The 21,177-nt window shown below is 35.4% G+C and overlaps 2 protein-coding genes across 2 annotated transcripts; both read right to left on the bottom strand.

Moving 5' to 3' along the window:
- Window positions 1-7,174: 7,174 nt before the first annotated feature.
- Window positions 7,175-15,411, bottom strand: LOC116841209 (coiled-coil domain-containing protein 13-like). Its single transcript, XM_032808892.1, has 10 exons — window positions 15,400-15,411; window positions 15,017-15,350; window positions 14,505-14,677; window positions 13,647-13,809; window positions 13,175-13,428; window positions 12,681-12,859; window positions 11,357-11,591; window positions 10,140-10,321; window positions 9,750-9,884; window positions 7,175-8,305 (listed from the first exon to the last, which is right to left on the bottom strand). Exons 1-10 carry the CDS (start codon window positions 15,409-15,411, stop codon window positions 8,257-8,259), a joined length of 1,716 nt encoding a protein of 571 aa, XP_032664783.1. The 3' UTR covers window positions 7,175-8,256.
- A 432-nt stretch (window positions 15,412-15,843) lies between these two features.
- LOC116841249 (glutamic acid-rich protein-like) lies at window positions 15,844-20,722 on the bottom strand. The gene is made up of 4 exons (XM_032808967.1): window positions 20,574-20,722; window positions 19,348-20,342; window positions 19,133-19,271; window positions 15,844-19,045 (listed from the first exon to the last, which is right to left on the bottom strand). The coding sequence occupies exons 2-4, from the start codon at window positions 20,259-20,261 to the stop codon at window positions 18,854-18,856; spliced, it is 1,245 nt and encodes a 414-aa protein (XP_032664858.1). The 5' UTR covers window positions 20,262-20,342; window positions 20,574-20,722; the 3' UTR covers window positions 15,844-18,853.
- Window positions 20,723-21,177: the final 455 nt, after the last annotated feature.

Below are 21,177 nucleotides of genomic sequence, written 5' to 3'. Positions count from 1 at the left end.
GCACGAGGTATCGTCTTTGAGAGTTCGCGATTGCACCTTATCAGCGGGCGATATGATAAGGCGATAACGAAGCGACTCGCTCTGTGGTATTACCGAAAATCCTCCGGCAACCTCGGCAATAATTCCTGAGTAGTAAATTTTAATAAAATGCGCACGCTCTTTCTCGCGCGCGCGCGCGCGTATAATGTCGCGCATCAGGACGCGTTCCAACTCGCGGCTGTGCCAGCAGCCTGCATTAATTATAACAGCGTTAATTTATAAGTGGCTGCACGTCTGTTCCTCTGTCAGTCTACACGCTCGTATTACGTAATCGATTTCAGTCCGTCTGCCCACGGCACATTTTTTCTTCCTCTCTTTCTCTCTCTGTTTTGTCATTAGTAGGCAGCACGCTGTTATTATGGAGTGCGAAATTGTCGCAACGTTTGCTCGAAAAAGAATGAAAGAAAAAGATTAGCGGAGCCGCTGGACGCAGTCTGCGATCCACGGGCGTTAATTGACGCACACGCATAACAGATCTGACACTTGTGTTAATTAAGGAGAGGGAGAGAGAAAGAGAGAGAGTGAGAGAGAGAGAGTGAGAGGGAGATGCGATCGACTGGCGTTATGCTGTCTTATACGCGTTCTTGATATCATCGTGAAACGGATCTGTAATACAGTTAGGCCGATCGCATCGCGCCGAAATTTTTCGCCGGTGATGTAACGATTGTATGCAACAGATCGAGTTCGCGCGCAAACGACGGAGTGCACGGACGGAATCTTATCTTCGCCAATTATTTCGAAGAGATTCACAAGGACTGCCGTAAAGTCGCTTGGTTACGAGATAAAATAAAATATAGCAGAGTAGAACACGCAGCTCAATAACGCTACACTTATTTCGTTCGGGATAGGGAGATTCGCGTTGCAACTCGTCAAGTCCCGCACGAAAAAAAAGGTTTGGTTGAATTAACCAAATATCTGGTCGAATATGAACGGTCCAGAAATTCCGATTGAAGTAACCCGAATTCTGTTTAAGTCAACCAAAAATCTTATTAACTTAAACAGAATTCGGATTACTTCGATCGGAATTTCTGGATCGTTCATATTCGACCAGATATTTGGTTAATTCAACCAAACCTTTTTTTCCGTGCGAAATGACGAGTGATTAATGTGTCGATTAAGATACCTACATTTTATACGTTAAACGTGATATTTTAAACGTTGATGAGGTTAGAAATAAATACACACGCGCTAAGTTTCGTGCAGTTTGTCCGTAAATATCTCTCACGAATTTTGTCGTGAGAATAAAATTTTAAAATATGGCTGAGTGACCTAAATATTGTCAAGATATCTTTTATTATTGACATTGATATGTCAAACATCGCTTAAGAAGCGCTTCTTAAGAATTTTTACGAAAAAAATTTCATTTTTTTAGGCTTTACAAAGAAACCCTCTCTCTCTTTCTCTATAAAAATAGAAATAATGTAAATGCGTCGCGTAAATCTCGATAGTTTTCTCGTGAGAAGCCCATTTCTTCCGGTTGGCTAATGAATTATTGGTTTTATTTCAATTCATTATTTTCTTATCTTGCTCAGGAAGATATATGTATATTGCACAGTATCGAAGGCGCTAGTACCGCGAATGTCGACTTTCGTTATCACGTTCTCGCTCCTCGTATCGTTATAAGTGAAAAACAATCCAACTTCAAGGATTATTCATGTCTCACGTGAAATACTTCGCGCTTCCTATCTGTTGTGTCAATACAGACGGATTGTATTTAAATATTACGATAACGCGACGCATTGTGCGTTAAGAAACGAGCATCAATGTTATGTTTCACAAGTTATATATACATAGAAAATTATTAATGTGATTTTCGACGTTTACCGCTTGATAAAAACTTACGATCGCAAGGACAATGTATGAACAAACACACACGATTTTGCTTGTAAGATTGAATTACACGCTCACGTTTTCAAGCGTGAATTAATTAAACGACAATTAATGAAAATAATTTCACCAAGAAGATATCAAAGCTACCAATGGAAAGGATTGAAATTATCTTTTGCGTTCGAACACATAAAAAACGACATCGTGTGTAAGTATTAACTTGAATAAAAATATTCTTCAGTATAATAAATACGTACTTACACACACTTATCATATATTACTTAAAATCCTGAGAGATAAACTACCAAGTTTTTTTCCTGTTATGAAATTGCAAGAAATTTATGACGTACGATTATCTTTTCACGCGCGGAGCTTTTTGCAGGGAAAGCCGCCACGTTGCGTTTGAAAGTTTCCCGATTCGAAGGAATTTACATTTGCGCCATTCCTCCCGAACAGCTTCGATTCGGTCGTGGCACACTATGCGATGTATGTATTTGCTCGTTAAATTTTACACGTTATCGATCGTCTCGTCACTACACGTTGACGAGCATTAACAACTCATTAAGCCGTAACGATTCGCTGTAGGCCGCGAAGATCAATGGATAACGCATTTACTTTAAATAAATATCAGCTCTCAGCGGCGTTTTGTTATGCCGTTACTCCTTTAGTAACGTCGGAACTATTCCGCTAATACGTCGTTTTAATCCTGGCGCGGTACTATATGTGTAACGTAAAGAGAAGATCCCGAGGAAGCAAAAATAACACAACAGTCGATAGAGATAGTCGATATATCCTTTAAAATAGACACGAAAGCGCGAGAAATTTATATTTATATTGATTCTTATATTAATATATTCGTTTCCCTACACTTTCTTTTTATCGACATATTGTCGGTATATTATCGGCATAAACGATATCTAGCGCGACCCCCGCTGGTGCGTTGCGTGGAAGCAAGATGCAGCAATAATGTTTAAGAGATATTAAACAATTATCGGTTGTCATGATCCGTATCAGCTATGTTAAGAACGTAATGCAAACATATAAATGGAATAATTAAATTTATTTCAATTACACGTATATATTTTAATCTTCAAGAAACAATGAACAAAAGAACGGAACAAAATATATCAGAACGTCAAAGCACCATTTCGTTTTTCAATGTGCATGATACATATTGCATATTGCGTATCGTCGTGAAACTCACGATTTCGTCCGGATGATAAACAAACTCACTACTAATATTTCATTGACTCAATTAGTTGCTATTTCATCACCATTATCGGCGAAGGATATCGTCGATAACGCCTAACGGCACCGCAAGCACAGTCTTCAAAGGAGAACGTAAGAAGCGTTGTACAAAAGAGCAGAGCTGAAGAATCAGGAGAGAATAATTAGTGTTCAATATTCGCGATAAAATGTAAAGTCTGTAAAATCTGTTCGCGATAAAATGTAAAACTTCGGCAAAGATCTATCGAAAGCCCGACTGTAAATTCTCGAGACGACAAAAGCTCAAATCGAATTATGTGCAGACCAGTCGAACGGTCTGCTGGTCTGCAAGTCAAGCCACGTGAAACTGTTGCCCGTCTGTTCGATTGCGACGATAGAAACGCGACAGTCGGCGAGACAATTCCACGCGTTTGCAGCGAAATAATGCGGTTCCTGATAATCCTCCTCGAGAAAAAAAAAGAAATATCTTTAGCGTCATTAGGGTTGACGTGTGTAGATCCCGGAATTATCATCTCCATAGCCGATGAGTAGCGGCGGCGGCGACGGCCTCGCGACTGTGCGTTACGTAACGAAAGCGGAGCGTACATTTTGTATTGCCCCGAGCACGCAATTGTTCCGTTGAATTTGCACATGAAAAGACGAACGAGTGCGCGCGCAAGCGAGCGTGTGGGAAAATTCATTTTCAAAAAGAGAGAGTAAGAGAAGGAAAGGAGATGGAGAGGTGAGAGAGAAGAGAGACTACCGGTAGGGAACTCGGCAGAGGTCTCGGGGAAAGCCGGAGATACGGGCCCCGTTTTATCATATCGACATACCGACCCACCTTTAACCGTCCCCCACGCCTGAACTGCCGAATTCCGTACAACACGGTAAATGTAAGGAACACCTAAAGAACGACCGTAAACTCGTGGAATTTTGCGTTGTCTGGTGACACTCGATGTCCAATACGATCAAATAGACGCGCGGTTCACTAGCTTCGCGACAAAGCCCGATCCCCAAGTGTGTGATCCCGATGGACGATGGATTGTCGTGGCGATCCATCTGGCTTACCTGTGGCAATCCGATCGAGTCGCGGGGAGTCCGCGCCGCGAGGTAGATTCCCGTTTCCGGTCGAGTCTCTGGCTCGAGTGGACCGATAGCGATCCCGACGACAGCAGGGCGCTGATCGCGGCCGTCGATACGGTAAAATTCACGGCGAACTACTTGACGGAATGAACGGACGAGGAGGTTCAAGAACGAGTGACGTGGACGTCTCACGGCGTCGACTCATATACTCTACCCGCGCCGATCTGACGTCACGGGCGCGTTCCTTATCAGCCAGGAGGCCCAACACCTGTAAAGCCCACACCTGTCGGCGAGCTTAAGCGCCGTCAGAAACACGCCCAGCTCGCTTAACGACGACGATGACGACGACGACGACGACGACGACCGAGTCGACAACAACGACGATGATGACGAAAGTTTTCGCGGCACCCGCGAGATCGCCGATGCTGCGCCCCGCATTCGGTGGCCCCGTAAGCGACTCTTGATACCTTCGTTGCTTGCGTGCCCAAGTGCCATGATTCTCTCTAATCGTAGATATATCTAATTAATTAATATCGTAAGTAGAGTTTCTCTCCGATGTCCACCTCGAACAGAGGAAACAAGTATGTGTGCGCCTAGCAAATATGCACCTGTGGAACTTAACTAGCTTTTTTAGAAAAGCACTTTCGATAAGGACAGTGACAAATCGTGTCACTGTGACTTCCGATTGTTCGAAACGCATAAAATTATAAGTCGGTTCTTTTTAACTGAACTGCCTGAACTGGCGCAGACTGGTACAACAAGTTAGAGTGACACAATTATTTATCTCACTCTAATTTATTGCACTAGTGTGCACCAGTTCAGATAGTTTAGCCAAAAAGAACAGACCTTATATTTTAATTTTTCATCGGAAAGTGGGAATTTTTCGTGGAATTCTGAAGTCTACCTGAAGTCTAAGTCGTTCTAGAATTTGAATATCGTGCAATATATTGTGCAAATATAATGTAATCAATAAAATAATATCGGTAAAATTCTTCCCCCGCCCTACTTTCGTTAGTTCATATGGCAGACGGATCTCACTATCTCTAAAAGAAATTTCTGATTTAGATAGTTGAAAAATTAGAAATTTTTACGAATTTTTTTTAAATAGATTAATAAAAATATTAATACAAGGTTTTGCCTATACTATTTATCATTATTTTAGATATAAAAAATTATTTTTTATTAGAAAAAAAGTTTAAATTCCGTCGTCCAAGTTTTTCTCTGCTGAGCGCAGTGTCGTCTCTAATTGATGGACAACATTACAGCTCGTGTAATAATCTGAAACAAATAAAACTAGAAAATTTAAAAACTATTACATTTGCTGGAGGATGAACCTATATTCTTTGAAAATTTTCCAGAATTAGTATTTTTTCAGAGTATATTAAAAATAGAGAAGAAAAATTACTTGTTACTTTAAAGTGCCGCCATTTTAATAAGATTTCGACTTTCTACATATAACAAAAGTTCATCCTCCAACAAATATAATACAGAATATTGAATGTTCCTGTCCTATTTGTTTCAAATCATTATACGAGCTATAATATTGTCCACTAATTAAAGGCGTTCACTCTCTCTCTCTCTCTCTCTCTTTCTCAGTATACAAAACCAAAACAACAAGATTTCATAATTATTTTTTAAATAAAAATATAACTTTTTATACTTAACAAATGATAACAAAACAAGTGATGATTTAACAAATGATAACTTAACAAAAACAATGATAAATAGTATAGTCAGAATGTTATATTAATATCTTTATTTATTTCTTTGAAAATAATTTGTAAAAACCTTCTATTTTTCAACTATCTAAACCTTAGAAATACCTTAGAAATATCTTTAAATATAAACCTCATTATTTAACACGTAAAGAAAAATTACATCATCGTTTTTCTTTTAATCGTGTTTGCACTTTATTTTCTATTTCTATGAAAATTTTCTCGGAATACTTTGTATAAGAAAGAAAATTATAAAAGACAATGAAGCCGACACTGGTCGGAGGCTCTTTGAGAGAAGTAGCATACTTGGCGGATGTGTATCCGAGATAGATAGGACATCATGTAAAATAGATGCTCTGGTACAAAGAGATTGTTGCTTTGTTAACGACAACTGGGACATCAGAAACTTCAACGTAGTTTCCAACGATTTCGACACACATATTCATACATATTATACTATTATATAAGTCGAGAATATAAATGAATTTATGTTAAATGTTTCATCAATTGGGAGAAGTAAAAAGTGAGATACAAACGTACAAATCAAAGTATATTTATCCTGTTTAGAGTAGAGAAATAGATAAATATTTGATTTTAAATCGATTTTTTTTTTAATATACTTTTCTCTAACAGGAATCGATGTTTTTTAATCGATTCTTTCCTATTCCATCTTTACACTAATCGAATTTTTCAACAAAGAATCGATTTTCGATTCATTGATGTGCTCATTCATCGATATTATGTTTTATGTAAGATTTAGAACATAATAAATCCAATTATCAGCTTTAAATAAATTCTATATTGTTCTGGCTTAATACTTATAAACCATACATTCATCCCGCTCTCCACATATAGATTGCAAAATAATTCTTATTAATTGTGGTCACATCCTAGCAGATTTCTTATTCTTGAAAGCAGGAAACATTATAACAGAACACTAATAAATTCATCATCTAAGTACAAATGTTTTAAATTCATTATCTATATATAAATAAAAAATTAATGAAAAATTTCTTGTCGAATAATGTTCCCTTATTCATCAATTTTCTGTCAAATTATTTTAAACATAAATGTGTTAAACTTTTAAGCCCGTATTCTGAGTTTTCTTTTAACGATAAATGAGCCTCTAAAAGAGACTTAGAAGGTACTTGATTGGCTGAGAAGCTATATTTAAGATACTTTTATCGATAAAAGAGGATTCAGAATTTGGGCCTTAGCCTTTTGAAACAATTTCAGTATTCACGTGATTTTTTTTTTGAAAAAATAGAAGTTATTAAAATATATTGTAAATCAAAATTACTTCGTTTTAAAGAAACACCTCATAATTATATTTATTAGATATATCAGACTTTTACATAAAACGTTGGTGTTTAAAGTCTCGTTGCGCGATTTTTTCAAAATTGATACTTTCAGTAGTTGAAATACTTTTAGATATATTTTTAGCAAGTCGTTTCTAATTATTCCGACTCAAAATCAATTCAAGAATCGATTTTTACTAAAGATAAATCGCCCATCCGTGACCTTAAGCGAGCACTTGAACGACAGATTTGGTTCACTTTGTAAACACAAAAACGAAAGTGTAACAACACCTGAGATTACGCTGAACGATGATACTCTTACGCGATTCTACATTAGAAAAAATCTCCAGGTTTGTTCGTTTTCGAAGAACTCGTGCAATAAATCAGAGTGAAACAAATATACTTGCTCCCACTCTAACTTATCGCACTAACGTGCACTAATTCAGAAGTTCCCCGGACGGACCTCCTGTTTCATATAAGATTTTCTTTCAACGCACCGTTATCGCGTCGCATCGCGATTCGCAACGTCAGGATCATCCAATCGTCGAACTTCTCTCACCCGAACTCCCGCAAGTAGATTCGAACGCGACGCGCGAGAATTTGTCGCGTCTTGCCAGTTCTCTGTTATAATATGAGGAACGAAGAAGAAACGGGATGAATTTACGGCCGCGATGTCGCCGGCGCGATATCAATGGCGAGAGCAAACGACAGAGTTGGCCGAGCAAACATCGACGGTGTTAAGAGAACGACAACGACGGCGACGACGCGAGGTGGAAGCGAAACGACGAGTTTTGCTCCGACGGTGTCACGCGGGTTTACGTGGAGGCGTTGCACCTTATCTCTCGTGTCCTAGTTACATCATCACGCCGCGGCTTTGTTGCTGCTACATCCACTCCGATCGCGACTGGCCCCGTTCGTCTCCGAGGAGACGTTTTATTTCTTCGTCGAAAACGGCGCGCTTAACACTCGCTGATCGTCGTTAAATCGGTCTGCTGTCCCTCGCACGCGGGTGCGCGTTGGATTAAACGGTTGGTTTTACTTCCTGAACACTGGCGCCGATCTCTTCCTTTTCCCTCTTCTTTTTGTGGCTAAATAGTTATCGTGGAACGACTCCCGCCGGCTGCTAACGGTGTGTTCCTAGGTAGAAATAATTAATTACGACGTGAGAGAAGATAATAAAAGACGATCACTAGATTTCTCGATATCAATGTTGAACATCAGATTTGCCTGAGACTCATTTCTCAGATAAAGGGACTTGAAACGATCAATCTGCAGAAACCTCAGCGCGAAATTATGGAGAATCAGAACAATCCGCAACAATCGCGACGTGTGTCGTTTGGAGAAAAACTTTAGCAAAGCAGTATTCTTATGTACTTATATATATATATATATATGTATATATTATACTTATACTTATATATATATACACTCTACATCTCTCAAAGTAACATCGGCCACTGCTACTGCAAAAAAGTAAAAATAGACACTCGGTCGTCCGCGTTTCTTATACGAGGAGTCTATTTCTAGAAGGCCATATTGGAAAGTGGCATCGTATGAGATTAGCCAATTGTCCTTTGTAATTGTAAAGGCATACATGCATATTACTCTCGACACCTGCACAGTTACTAGACAGAATTTAGATTTCGCTCGCGTACATGAGAGGCTCAAGTCGTTGGACATGCATCGTCCCAGAAAAAAATATATTGAAGTTTGGAAAGTGGCATATAATTTCCTGAAAAGTCGTAATACTGAAATTCGAATACAGACGCAATTCCTTGAAATACAATTTTACCGAAATATTGCAACTGTCTCGTTATACAATCGTGTGCATTAATGCACACAGAAAAATGCATACTGCATTCAAATAAACGTTACTTGTTTCAAGTATTTCATAAGTTTATGTATCCACAAATCTATATGAGTTCATCGTAAGTAACAAATTCTATTTATTCAAAATATGTTCTGATAAGCTTAGCATTCTAACGAGCTTCTCTCAAATTTGTGATAAATATAATTAACTTAAGATTACTATCAAGAAAATGTTCTTTGTTGAAGATAACTTAAAAGAAGTGAAGTAAACAGAACGCTTTTCTCAGCAAAGAAAGAGAGAGTAGAATGACATTTTTCTGTGTGTATCCACTCATTTGAGTACAGTAAAAACATACCCAAACGGGTAGATATTAATACACTTATGTGTACTATTTCGGAGTTTCTCCTCGGAACAATAGTGTACTTTATTCGAAAAAACTCCGAGAAATTCCATGCCATAAGTACTAACAGATACACTAATAGTTGTTACTTGAAACTTGTTTCAAGTGAGATATTTAAATTTGAATTTAGAGTTAGATGTAAGCAATTGACTTGCGATTATAAATATAATGTCACACATGTCATGTGATTTAACTTCAGATAACTTCGGAAAACTTCAGATCTAACTCTGAATCCAAATCTGAATGTCTCATGTGAGACAAGCTTCAAGTAACGACTATTAATATATATATAATAGATTCCTAGTTTCTGGATTTCGAAATTTTGATTTTTCATGACAATGCATATGTCTCTTTTTAGGTCTAGATCCTACCTGCACGCATCTTTGAAAGTCCGTCTAGCCTGATCGAGTATTCGCTTATATACAGCGAGATCGTTGGCTTTGTCCTGTTGCACCGTATCTAATCTGGCCTTAAGCGCGAGACACTCCTCTTCCAGTAATTCAATTCTAAGTTAAACGTGAAGATAGCGATAAAATGGATGAAAAGTGAACGTCAGGTAAGCAATGCTTTCCCGTGAATATACTTGTCGTTTGAAAGAAACAAGATTGAAACGGAGAAGCTTGACATTACAAATACCAATGCGATATCTTAGACTGAGAAAAATCTCAGAATTACGCACGTAATAGTCCTCCACAGAAGAGAACAGTGTCAGTGTGACGCGAGAATTTTGAAAATCTTCCGTTGCGTTTTACGTAACTCACCTGAAGCGATCTTGTTCAGGGTTGATGACCTCTTCACACGTTTGCAGACTCGACGTTGATCTCACGCGGGATTTCGCTCTGTATCCGGAGTCCACTTTGACGAGTCCCACCCTCTCCTTTTCCGAGTCCCGCAATTTTGATTCCAATTTTGCGCATTTCCTTTTTTCTTCACGCAAAGATTCCTTAAAATGAATAATCAAGGTATACGTTTCGTAGTTTCGTACGAGTATTTCTTGTGATACAATTTCAAGTCATATTCTATGCACGAGTTTAACTCGTGAGGATCACATGGCATACATGTTTTGAACATGTCAATTTGGCACTCTGTAGAGTCGTTTTCGTCATGATCGAAAATATCTTTTTAAATATCTCATTTTATTGCAAATATGAAGAGAAACATGATTAGAACGTAATTTTATATAAAAATTTACTTTTTTTGGAGATGAATTTAATATATTAACACTCTAGAATCTTCTTATCAATACTTAAATCTTCAAGAGGAAAAATATTACATATTTTAATTTATCAAAAAAATATAATTATTTAAATATATGAAAATACTGAAAAAATATGAAAAATATTATTTTTCCAGTCAAGAAGCGAATAAAATCATTGATAGTTTCAAGTTTTTATACATATATATGTATATATTGCGGATTTTATTAAAATTATTACAATAATTAGCCATGCCTAAATATTTCCTTTTTTTATTCATAATCAGAGTTTGACGATATGAGAACTTTGGTCGCGTATAATATTGCTAGAAATAAGCTCCTTATATGAAACTTTTCTTATGTATTACATTTAATGTAAAGAACTGAAAAGCGATAAATTATTTTTATTTTGACACTTTAATCTAGAATCAAGAACGACTTTACCTTTTTGTTATAACTCAACTATGCTTAAGCCTCATATCTCCTTATATCGTTTGCGACTAATTCAAAATAAAAAGTCGAGTGAAGAAAATGATCTAAGTGTTTCAAATTAAGGTTAATATTAATCATAATTCGAATTGTTTTCATTGGTAATTCGAATATTCAGATATTTGTCATAAAATCAACAAATTACTTCATTGATTTATCATGTTATTAAATTGATATGTTATTTTAGATTATCTTCATATATTTCCATAATAGTCGCTAATATATATATATATATTCGTCGGATTAATCATTCTAAAATTTCTTAACAAACACAATGTTAAAATTATCTCTTACCTCAAGGGAGATCATCTCATTTCTCTCCTTGTCCAAACGACGATTGAGCAAAGTCACCAATTCTAATAATCTCACACGTTCCGCCTCTGCGGCTAAAGCTAAAATTACATATTCGTTGGGTTCACCTAAATTTCGTGAACTAACAGGTGGGCTGACGTGACACCCTTTGAACGACCCAAAGTCTGAACGAAGGGAAGTTCGACACTTGAAGGATTCATCCAACGCAACATCATTTCTAAAATTGTGCAGCAAATATGTTTTTGTTTATTAAAAACGAATACAATCTAAAATATTTATCGTATAGATTATTAATTTTATTATTACATTCGGATCTGAAATGGAAATGAGCTTAGCTCATTTTCATTTTTTAAATAGCACGTCTTTATATTAATACTGCACACAGAAAAATATCATTCTACTGCTGAGAAAAGTGATTACTCAATTTACTTTCCTCCTTTTAAGTAATGGTTAATTTCTACTAAAATACTTTTAATATTCTTTTAATAATAATCTTAAAATATACTTATTGCAAATTTGAGAAAAGCTTATTATAATTTCAATGCATTTAATGCACTCAATGTATTCAAAATAATTTGTTCTCTATACAATATATTATAAAACTTTATCGAAGAAAAAATTGGTTCGACTCTACGTAGTAAGAAAATCGAATTTTTGCTTGAATTGAATATTTTTTATTATAATACTAGACTTACTAGAATTCAGAATATATTTTAAATAAATTTTATGGACTTGTGATGAACTTACAACAGATTTGCAGATATATTAACTTATGAAATAGTATTCAAAGCAATATTTACTTAATAACTGAATGTAGTACATATTTTTTGTGTGTATTTCTGATATGAGAGAGTTAAGAAATAAAGAAAAAATAACTTTTTCACCCGCGAAGTATTAATTTTGACAGACAGTATAATTTGAAATACCAAAATTGCCAAAATTTGGTTTTCAAGAAATGATATATTAGAATAATAATAAAGACTGATATCTTTTCTCTTCTTCTGAATCTTTTATTTTATTCCGGACAATTGTGTTATGTTTTCTTGCTCGCTCAATATATTAATATATATCAAAAGTACTAGTAATATATCGATATAAAGATGTCCCATAGTAAGCACCAATTAACATTACGTTAATTTACGTTACAATTTTCCACTCAATAATTTAATTGTTACATAACACTCACGTTATACTGTATTTACATTATTGATTAAGAAATAATACATTAATATTACGTTACTGATAGTTGGTGTTTACTGGAATGTAATTTCTATTACAATATTGCAGAGAATTTGTTCGTACGAACCTCAACTTGTCGATTTCGATCTCACGTTCCTCCAATCTCCTACGTAACCGATCGACACGCAATTGTGTAGCTTGCAGTTCGTTTTTAATGTTCGCGTTCTCACGTTCGATCTTGTGTTCCTTGTTCTGCACTTCCACTTTGTACTCTTGATACTTCGCCTCAGCGATCTTCAATCGTCTCTAGAAACGCGACATCATTTCGATAGATCGAGGTCGGGAAGTCCATAATGTACAATGTGTCATTTATAAGTGGCACTGTATGCAAGACACATTTTTCGTAATAGCGAATAGACACGTGTCTACAATTGACGCTTCATTCGCTCGACTACACTAACGCCTCTCGTTTCGTGACTAGTTTTACGATATCGCGAAGATGCCTTTGCAAAGAAATTTCATTAGAATTATAATATAAAGCCAAGATTTTTCTCAATCCCTTCAAGATGCACGTGTAAGAATATTTCTTTTCGTAGATTTCATCTTCCGCCAATTACTCACATTCAGCGCCTCGATGAGACGATCGTCGTGAGATCTTTTCTCATTTAGCATTGCGATATTTCCTCTCGCCACATTCAGCTCGTGTTCTAACACTCTTATTCTCGCCTTAGAGGCGTCAAACTTCCTCTTCAAGATCTCTAACGTTACTTCCGCCTGCCTGAGTTCTTTCGCCGTATTTTCTATCTGTTGCCGTCTCTCCTTCTCAACAATACGGAGATTAGCCAAGTTTTGTCGATCCAGAGATGTCAAATGATCTTGTCGCGATAAATAAATGGATTACACAATTTGTCTTATAGAAGACATGTATACATAATGAATGCTGCGAATAATTAGCTACACATGTATGAAGATAAATTTGATATAGCATATTAAAATAGCAAGACGTGAAATAATTTATATGATAAAAATAACGTGGTAATTGCGAAAAGTCATTTTGATGAACATAATGAGATCTTATAGTTTGTCGACCTACCGGAGGATTCTTTCTGGCATTTGTCATGTTCCGACAATTTGATCTGTAATTCCGTCACTTTCTGCTGCAAATTTCGGATTTGCTCAGCTCGTCCGCGCCAACCACCTGGTACGCCCGAAAGCGCGGTGACACTGACGTTTTCGCCCACCTCGCTACACAACAACTGATACTTTTATTCTTAGTCTATTGTCTATTAGATATAGAAAATTTAAATTTCAGATAAGGTGAGGTTCTGGTTTAAAAATTCGAAAAATAAATATTTTTTATGAATTTTTTATAAAGAAGTAAATAGAGACATCAATATAGGGTTTTGAGATTTATCATTGTTTTCAGCATGAAACAATTATTTGAATATTATAAAAATTGAAATTTTTTTTATGTAATTATTTAAAAAAATTGAAAGTCTTTTGTGCTAATATCACCGATTACGTCTCCAGTAACACCTCTAATTGGCGAGCAACATTACAGCTCGTGTAATAGTTTAAAATAAATGGAATAAGAAAATTTAAAGACTGGGGAGACTGTTAAATTCGCTGGAGAATTAATGACTTTTTTGGAAAATTTTCAAAATTAGTATTTTTTCGACACTAAATAAAAAAGAGAAAGAGAAAAATGATTTATAATTTAGAAGTGCCGTTATTTTGTTAAATTTTTATTTTCTGGATATAATAAAGGTTTGTTCTTCAGAAAATTTAATTTTAATTGAGAAAGAATTCGTAAAAACCCATTTTCTCGGTTATCTAAACCAGAATCTCTCTTTTAAAAATGTAAAATTTTTAAAAGGAAGGATTGCTTTTGTTTATCGTGTTGAATACACATCCTCAAATAACCAAGCTTATACAACAAGAACATAAATACCTTTTGAACTTTCTTAAACTCTTGCCGAAGAGTAGCACACGTGTTTCTCGATTCGCAAAGTTTCGTTTGAGTCCATTGCAACTTGTTTCTCAAACACTTAATTCGCTCGTCGTCTCCTTTTCCTGCATTGTTCCCTGAATCTTTCTCTTTTCCATTATCCTGACTTCCATTCTCTTCGATTACAATTTTGTACAACGTTACAATTTTGTACACGTTACAATTTTGTACACGTTACATGGAATATGTGAACAAGCGTTACAAGTTAGTTACTTGTCTCCAGAAATAAATAAGTTCTTATAAGTGAACATTTAAATTGTTGAAAGATTGAGAATTGTTGAGTGTTGAAAAAGTGAAAATCCATGTAATTAATCTTTATTATCAGATATCTCATTAAATCTCATTTCTTCAGGATCGCTTCCTAAATAAATCTAATTGAACAATAAAACTTATCTCTATAACAAAGACAAACATGCAACTTATTTGCAAAATGGGAAAAGAATACGGAAACTAACCGCTGCTGGAATTCTTGCATGCTTCGGGTTTGAGAATCCGTTGTAATTCTACCTTTTGGCGCTCCAACTCGTCTTTTTTTACAGCCAGAATAGCTTCTAGATTCTTACATTTCGTCTTCAATACCTCTATCTTAGCGGTTTGGTTTCTGCATTTTTTGCTGACTTCTATTAACTTGTTCGCGGCCGATTCTTTTCCTGCCGTTATTGTATTTTGCGAATTTAGTCTCTCCTGCGACAATTGTCGCAACTTCTCCTCCGCTTGCTCGAATGCGTGTCGCAAACATTCATTCTCCTTTGTTAAATCCTGTTTGTATCGTGAACATGACGATATAAACTAATCATTAAATTAAATACTTAAGAAAAGACATAAACGAAGTAAATACTGTCCACCACATTCACAAGTAAATTACGTGTATATATCATAAAAGCAATTTATGCGCATTCATATTTCTTAACAGTTAATTTTAAATTAACATTAACGGACAAATGATACTGTGTATGCATAAAAGTGCAGGATTTGTGTATTTTAAAGTATAATTAAATGAACTTTCTCTCTCTCTCTACAAATACAATAAGAAACGAATAATACTTATCAATTACTTCAGTAATCACCAAATATGAAATATGAAGACGTCAAATAGCATTTTAATAGCGCATTAATAACGTCATTAATACTATTTTGTTATTTTGCTACTTGGATATGTCTAAGACATTAATACGAGAGTTCACTTTATTCTTTTTATAATGATATATCTCATTTGCAATGAGTGTTTATAAGGTGTTTAATCGGGAAGATAAAAAGTTGTAAATAAATTAAACTAAACGGGTAACATTTCCGCTTTAAACGATACTTTTATTCTTCGGTTTATACACATGTCTACGACAGAATTGTACTTACACGAATACGACCTTGCAAGAATTTGTTTAACTCCTCCGGGTATATGATACATTCGGAAAACTCTTCCTATGTAAAAGTCGCATGCGATGAACATTTATGAGCAATTTGATTATTTACAATACAAACGAGATGGCCAAGATTATAATCGGGAAATATGAAATATTAGGTCTGTTTTTTTTCACAGAATTTCCTGAACTAATACACACTGGTTCAATAAGTTAGAGTGAAACAAAATATATTTGTCTTATATATATTTTGTTGACAAACATATTTTGTTTCACTCTAACTTATTATACCAGTTCAGGTGCAATTCAGCTACTCGTACAAATCTTCAAAGGACGTTCTAAAGACGTTCTGAGAACATTCATATATCCTAAGAATGTCCCAGAATATTCTCTGAAGATTTTATATTATCTTTATAAGAAGTTCAGCTTTTAACAAAATATACTCTATCTTGTCGCAAGTGTCTTGTCGATACTTCAGCTAAAAAGAACAAACCTCTAGTTTCGACTAATTCAGGAAGTTCTTTGAAAAAACAGACCTAATATATACTTAGGACTGTTCTTTTCTAAGAACTTCCTGAACTGGTGAACTACACTGATGCAATAAGTTAGAGAGAAGCAAGTATATATATTGTTTTGCTCTAACTTATTGCATCAATGAACACCAATTCAGAAAGTTTTTGGAAAAATATCAGGCCTCTTGTCTCACTAAAACTTATTGCACCAGTGTACATTAGCTTAGGAAGTTCTTCAAAAAAGAATACTTATTTATGATGTATTATACATACATTCTATTGCATGTTGGGAACTCTACATTAATTTTCATAGAATTATAACATAGAATATGACACAACATAACTCAATAACATAAGACATAATATACTTAAAAGTAATATACACGTGTGTATACCTTTACAAGTTTGGTCGATAGTGTATCTTCATCAGTCGTTTCTAATTTGCACGTGCCATCTCCCATTCTCGCCTTAAGTATTCAACAAACAGATTTCGATTTAATCTCGTGAAGTGACAACAACCTCGAATATAATGTCGCATGCATATTGCGTTCTCGTTCGTACGTAATCCACAGATTAATTTGCATAAAGTTCTGCTGAGAGTTCCACAGAATTATGCATTGCCGATGTCGCAAAGTGAGAATAGCACGAAGCCAGAAATAGAGACCCGTTCTATTCAAAGAGCGTATTTTCTTGCAACGATAAATGTCACCAGTCCGCGCTGAATAAGAGCGCAAATGTACGCATTCGTTTGTTTTACGAACACAATAGTGTGGAACATATACATACATACTTTAAAAACCGTATTGACGGCCGAAGATGCAACATTTAACGGTCAGTTGAAAAAGCTCCGTTCTTAAGCACATTTAGATAATCACGGTATTATATTTCATGCATGTGTAATTAATTAAAACATTTGTATACGTGAGAAGAGAATTTTCATTAATGAGGAGTTAATCAATGATACGTAGCGGATGTGAAGTAATACAAAGCACAACATATTCAACCACGAGTACAGAACAAAACAGTCATCCTCAATAAAATATATGGCCTGTTCGAAGAATGTTTTTCGGAGAATTTCCTGAACTATCCAGTAAACACTATTTGTAACATGAACATCAATGCTACAATTTCTTACTCAACAATGTAAATGTAATATAACGCGGGTGTTATGTAACAGTTACATTGTTGAGTGAGAAACTGTAATGCATCGTCTATAATGGCACTAGGAGTAGTAGTAAGAAATAAGCAGTAAGTAAATAGACCAATTCCATTCTCACGATTCAAAAATAATCGATTGTGATTAGTCTATTTACTTACTGCTTATTTCTTACTACTACTTGTTACTGCCATTGTAGACGACGCATTGATGTAATGTTACTATAGACTTAGTATACATAGATTGCGTATTGAGCTGAGCGGAATAGAAAAAGATAAAATACTTTTGATCACTATTCTATCTTTTCCTAACGGCGCTTAGACGTTTAGAAAAAAGCAAGATGGTGATCGCATGCTATATCTTTCTATTCTGTGACGCGTTCAAACCATAGACATAATATACATGGACTCCGAATGCCTTTGTCGTCTAATTGATTGAAGCCAACATCTAGAAAGAGAGCGAGAATAGAGGGGCTATAGTTTTCTATTTTGTCACTTTTTTGTTGCGCGTGCATCCATTTCTCGTTTCCATAATATTATAGAGCGTAACGACATCTCGACTGGACTGGCAAGCAAAAGTATTTAAATCTTATTGCACACTTTGTCGTGCAGAAAGAGACAGAGAACAGAGGTGCATGTATATATTGGCTTCTCTTTTCTGACTGTATGCGGAGTCTATGTATATTATGTCTATAGTTCAAACAATAGGAAACATTCAGAACACGCAGTCTATATATACTAAAGCCAGTGGCACACGGTGCTTGTTTTCGTGTTGGATTGCTTCTTGGATGTAAATACTCTGTTTTGATTGGTGCATTTCAATCCATTTTCAGAAATGTACCAATCAAAATAGAATATTTACATCCAGCAAGCAATCCAGCACTAAAACAAGCACTATGTGCTGCTTAAGTCTATGAATGTTATTGTTAGTGTTTTTACTGGAAACTAATTAGTTTCCAGTAAAACAAGTTTCCAGTAAAGTTTAAAGTAATTAGTTTCACTATCTTATTGCAGAAGTGTATTATATATTGCTGCAATAAGTTAGTGAAACAAGCTAGTTTCACTACAATCTATATCTTTGAAAACGAACAGACCTATATTCTTCACATAAAATAAAAATTTCCTACTTATGTCATCATGTGAAAACTGTTTTTGCTAGACTCTCCCGGCAGAACTGAGAGTATTACAAATGAAGAATTCTTTTTCTTGTAATACGAGAGACTTCGTAATAAGAGACGCTTCCCTATTAACCCTATTATTAATCACATTATGCTTTCGATCCCTTGGACTTCTGTTTTCCTTTCTTCGACAATTTCTTTTTTTCTTTAACGTCGGCAAATTTTCTAAGCATTCCCAGTTTTTTATTCTTGGCATCTACCTCGCTCACGTTCTTGGACATTGTATATTGCACGTTTATTTTCTTCTTCTTTAGGAATGTATGGTTTAACGAGAGTGCCTTCTGTTGAGATTACGAAAGTCGAATTTCAATAAAGCCGTCGAAACAAGATAAAAAAAATAACATGGTAAGGAAAATAATGTCGCCTACCTCGTAATCTGCGCTGTTCGACAGCTCCACGTATGCAAAGCCACGCGATTTCTTTGTGCTTGGCTTAGTCTGAATATTGACGCTGGTCACTGCGTCAACCTTGGACAGGAAGTGTTGCTTTAGTTCGTTGCTTGTTATACTGTAAATTAAATATCGTTACGACATATATGATCTGGAAAGGAACTGAAAAATAAACATGTGACAAATATTCTTACTCATATGGCAGATTGCTCACGGAAAGGACATATCGTTTATTCTTTGTTTCCTTCTTTTTCGGAACATCTGAGGGCCGATCGGCTGTTTTCTTCATTTTCTTTTTTACTTCTACAATGGCCGTCTTCTCATTATCTTCCTCGTCTCCATCTTCTTCATCCTCGATTTCTTCCTCTTCTTCTACTTCCATATCGCTTTGATCTTCGTCATATTCATTGTTGTCAATTCTAACTTTCTTATTTTTGCCAAGCTCTCTCTTTGCTTTTCTTTTATTCTTTACATTAGCCTTTTTCTTATTCTTTGCAGATACATTGGCTTGCTGTTTATTTTTTTTTTCATTTTCTACTGTTTCTGATTTGTTAGATTTCTCTGCTTGTGCAACTCGTATCTTTCTAAGCAGTACAGCGACTCTCTTTTTTGCAGTCTTTGATAATACTTCTCTATTTCTGATCTCAGCCACTTTGCTTATTAGCTGTTCTAGATCAAGGGGATTTTGTGGAGCTTTATATCGGGGTGATTTTCTAGGCAAAACCTTGTTCACCTCGCGAATCAGTTGTTTATTTTTCAATTGTTCTAATTTCTTTTCCTTTGCTTTAAGAGTTTTCTCTTTGAACTCAACAGCAGTTTGTTTAGTTTGTTCAGTTACATTTGTCTTTATTTTTGCTTTTGATAATTTTCTAATATTGCCTTGTTCTTTTACTTCTTTTTGTTTCTTTTGCTGCTTATTCATCTTCCGAAGTACTTGCATTTCAGTTTTGGCCACAGGGCTTCCATTTTGTACAGTATTGTCGATTTTAGCTTTTTTACTTTTTTTAATTTTGACTACATTCTCCAATTTTTTATCTGACTTTGAGGAAAGAGAAGGCTCTCTAAGAGGTCGTTTTTTCCCCTTCTTGTGTGCTGATTTAGTCTTCATTTTAGATGTTTTAAAAAATACAGAAACTGCTACAGTGACTGCTGCAGATGGTTAATGCGTGAAGCGACACGTACTTAAATTCTGAAAATATAAATAACATTTTACAGACTTCTAGTTTTCAGTTGCAACGTAAAATATATCGCGATAAAAACCTTTTTTATCAAAATTATAACTATACAAAATGAATTAAGTTTCTTAAGAGTTTTTATCGGGACAGGTTAAGTCGCCCGTAGTACCAATACGAATGAAATTAAGTCTATTTTCTTTCGTGTACAAAATATTTGTGCATATTTCTCAAGATATTCAACTTACTTCTCAACGGTAAATCAAGTCAAGTTTCAGTGAAAATTACAAAATTATGCTGAATGTCGAGTGACGGTAGCACTTGAATACCATGCACCAAACAACGTGAAGCAACGTGCGCGCCAATAATTCTGTATTGTGAAAGAGGTTAGAGTAGGTCGTAGAAGGGATTGGAAAGTTCTAGAAAGATATTGGCGGACTTAGGCCATTGGCTTGGTTTACAACGTGTACTTGATACGCGTACTAAATAGTAACTTTCTATTAGATAATCTATATATCGACGATATATATAAACAACGGTATATTAAGCTGGTATAATACTCATCAACAAAACGTATTGTATTGATTGAATCGCCATTGATATGCATTGTCAATATTAAGATTATCTATTAGAAAGTTACTATATAGTACGCGTATCAAGTGCACGATGTAAACCAAGCCATTATACCCTCAAATTGCCAAGATTAGAATATGTTCTGAATCGTGTCCAACTTATTTTTTTCTGAATGTTCGCAATTATTTAACTTAAGCGAGGAGTTCCATGCTGTGTTTCGATCAGAGTTGGGTACACATAATACTTCATGTTTTGTGTGAAGTTTTAGCAGAAAACTCG

The sequence above is a fragment of the Odontomachus brunneus genome, unplaced genomic scaffold (genome assembly GCF_010583005.1).
Source record: "Odontomachus brunneus isolate Ranch 3 - 2012 unplaced genomic scaffold, Obru_v1 Obru_scaffold_014, whole genome shotgun sequence".
NCBI classification, from domain to species: Eukaryota; Metazoa; Arthropoda; class Insecta; order Hymenoptera; family Formicidae; genus Odontomachus; species Odontomachus brunneus.
The sequence above is the reverse complement of the archived record's forward strand: the minus strand, read 5'-3'. Positions and strand labels throughout refer to the sequence as shown.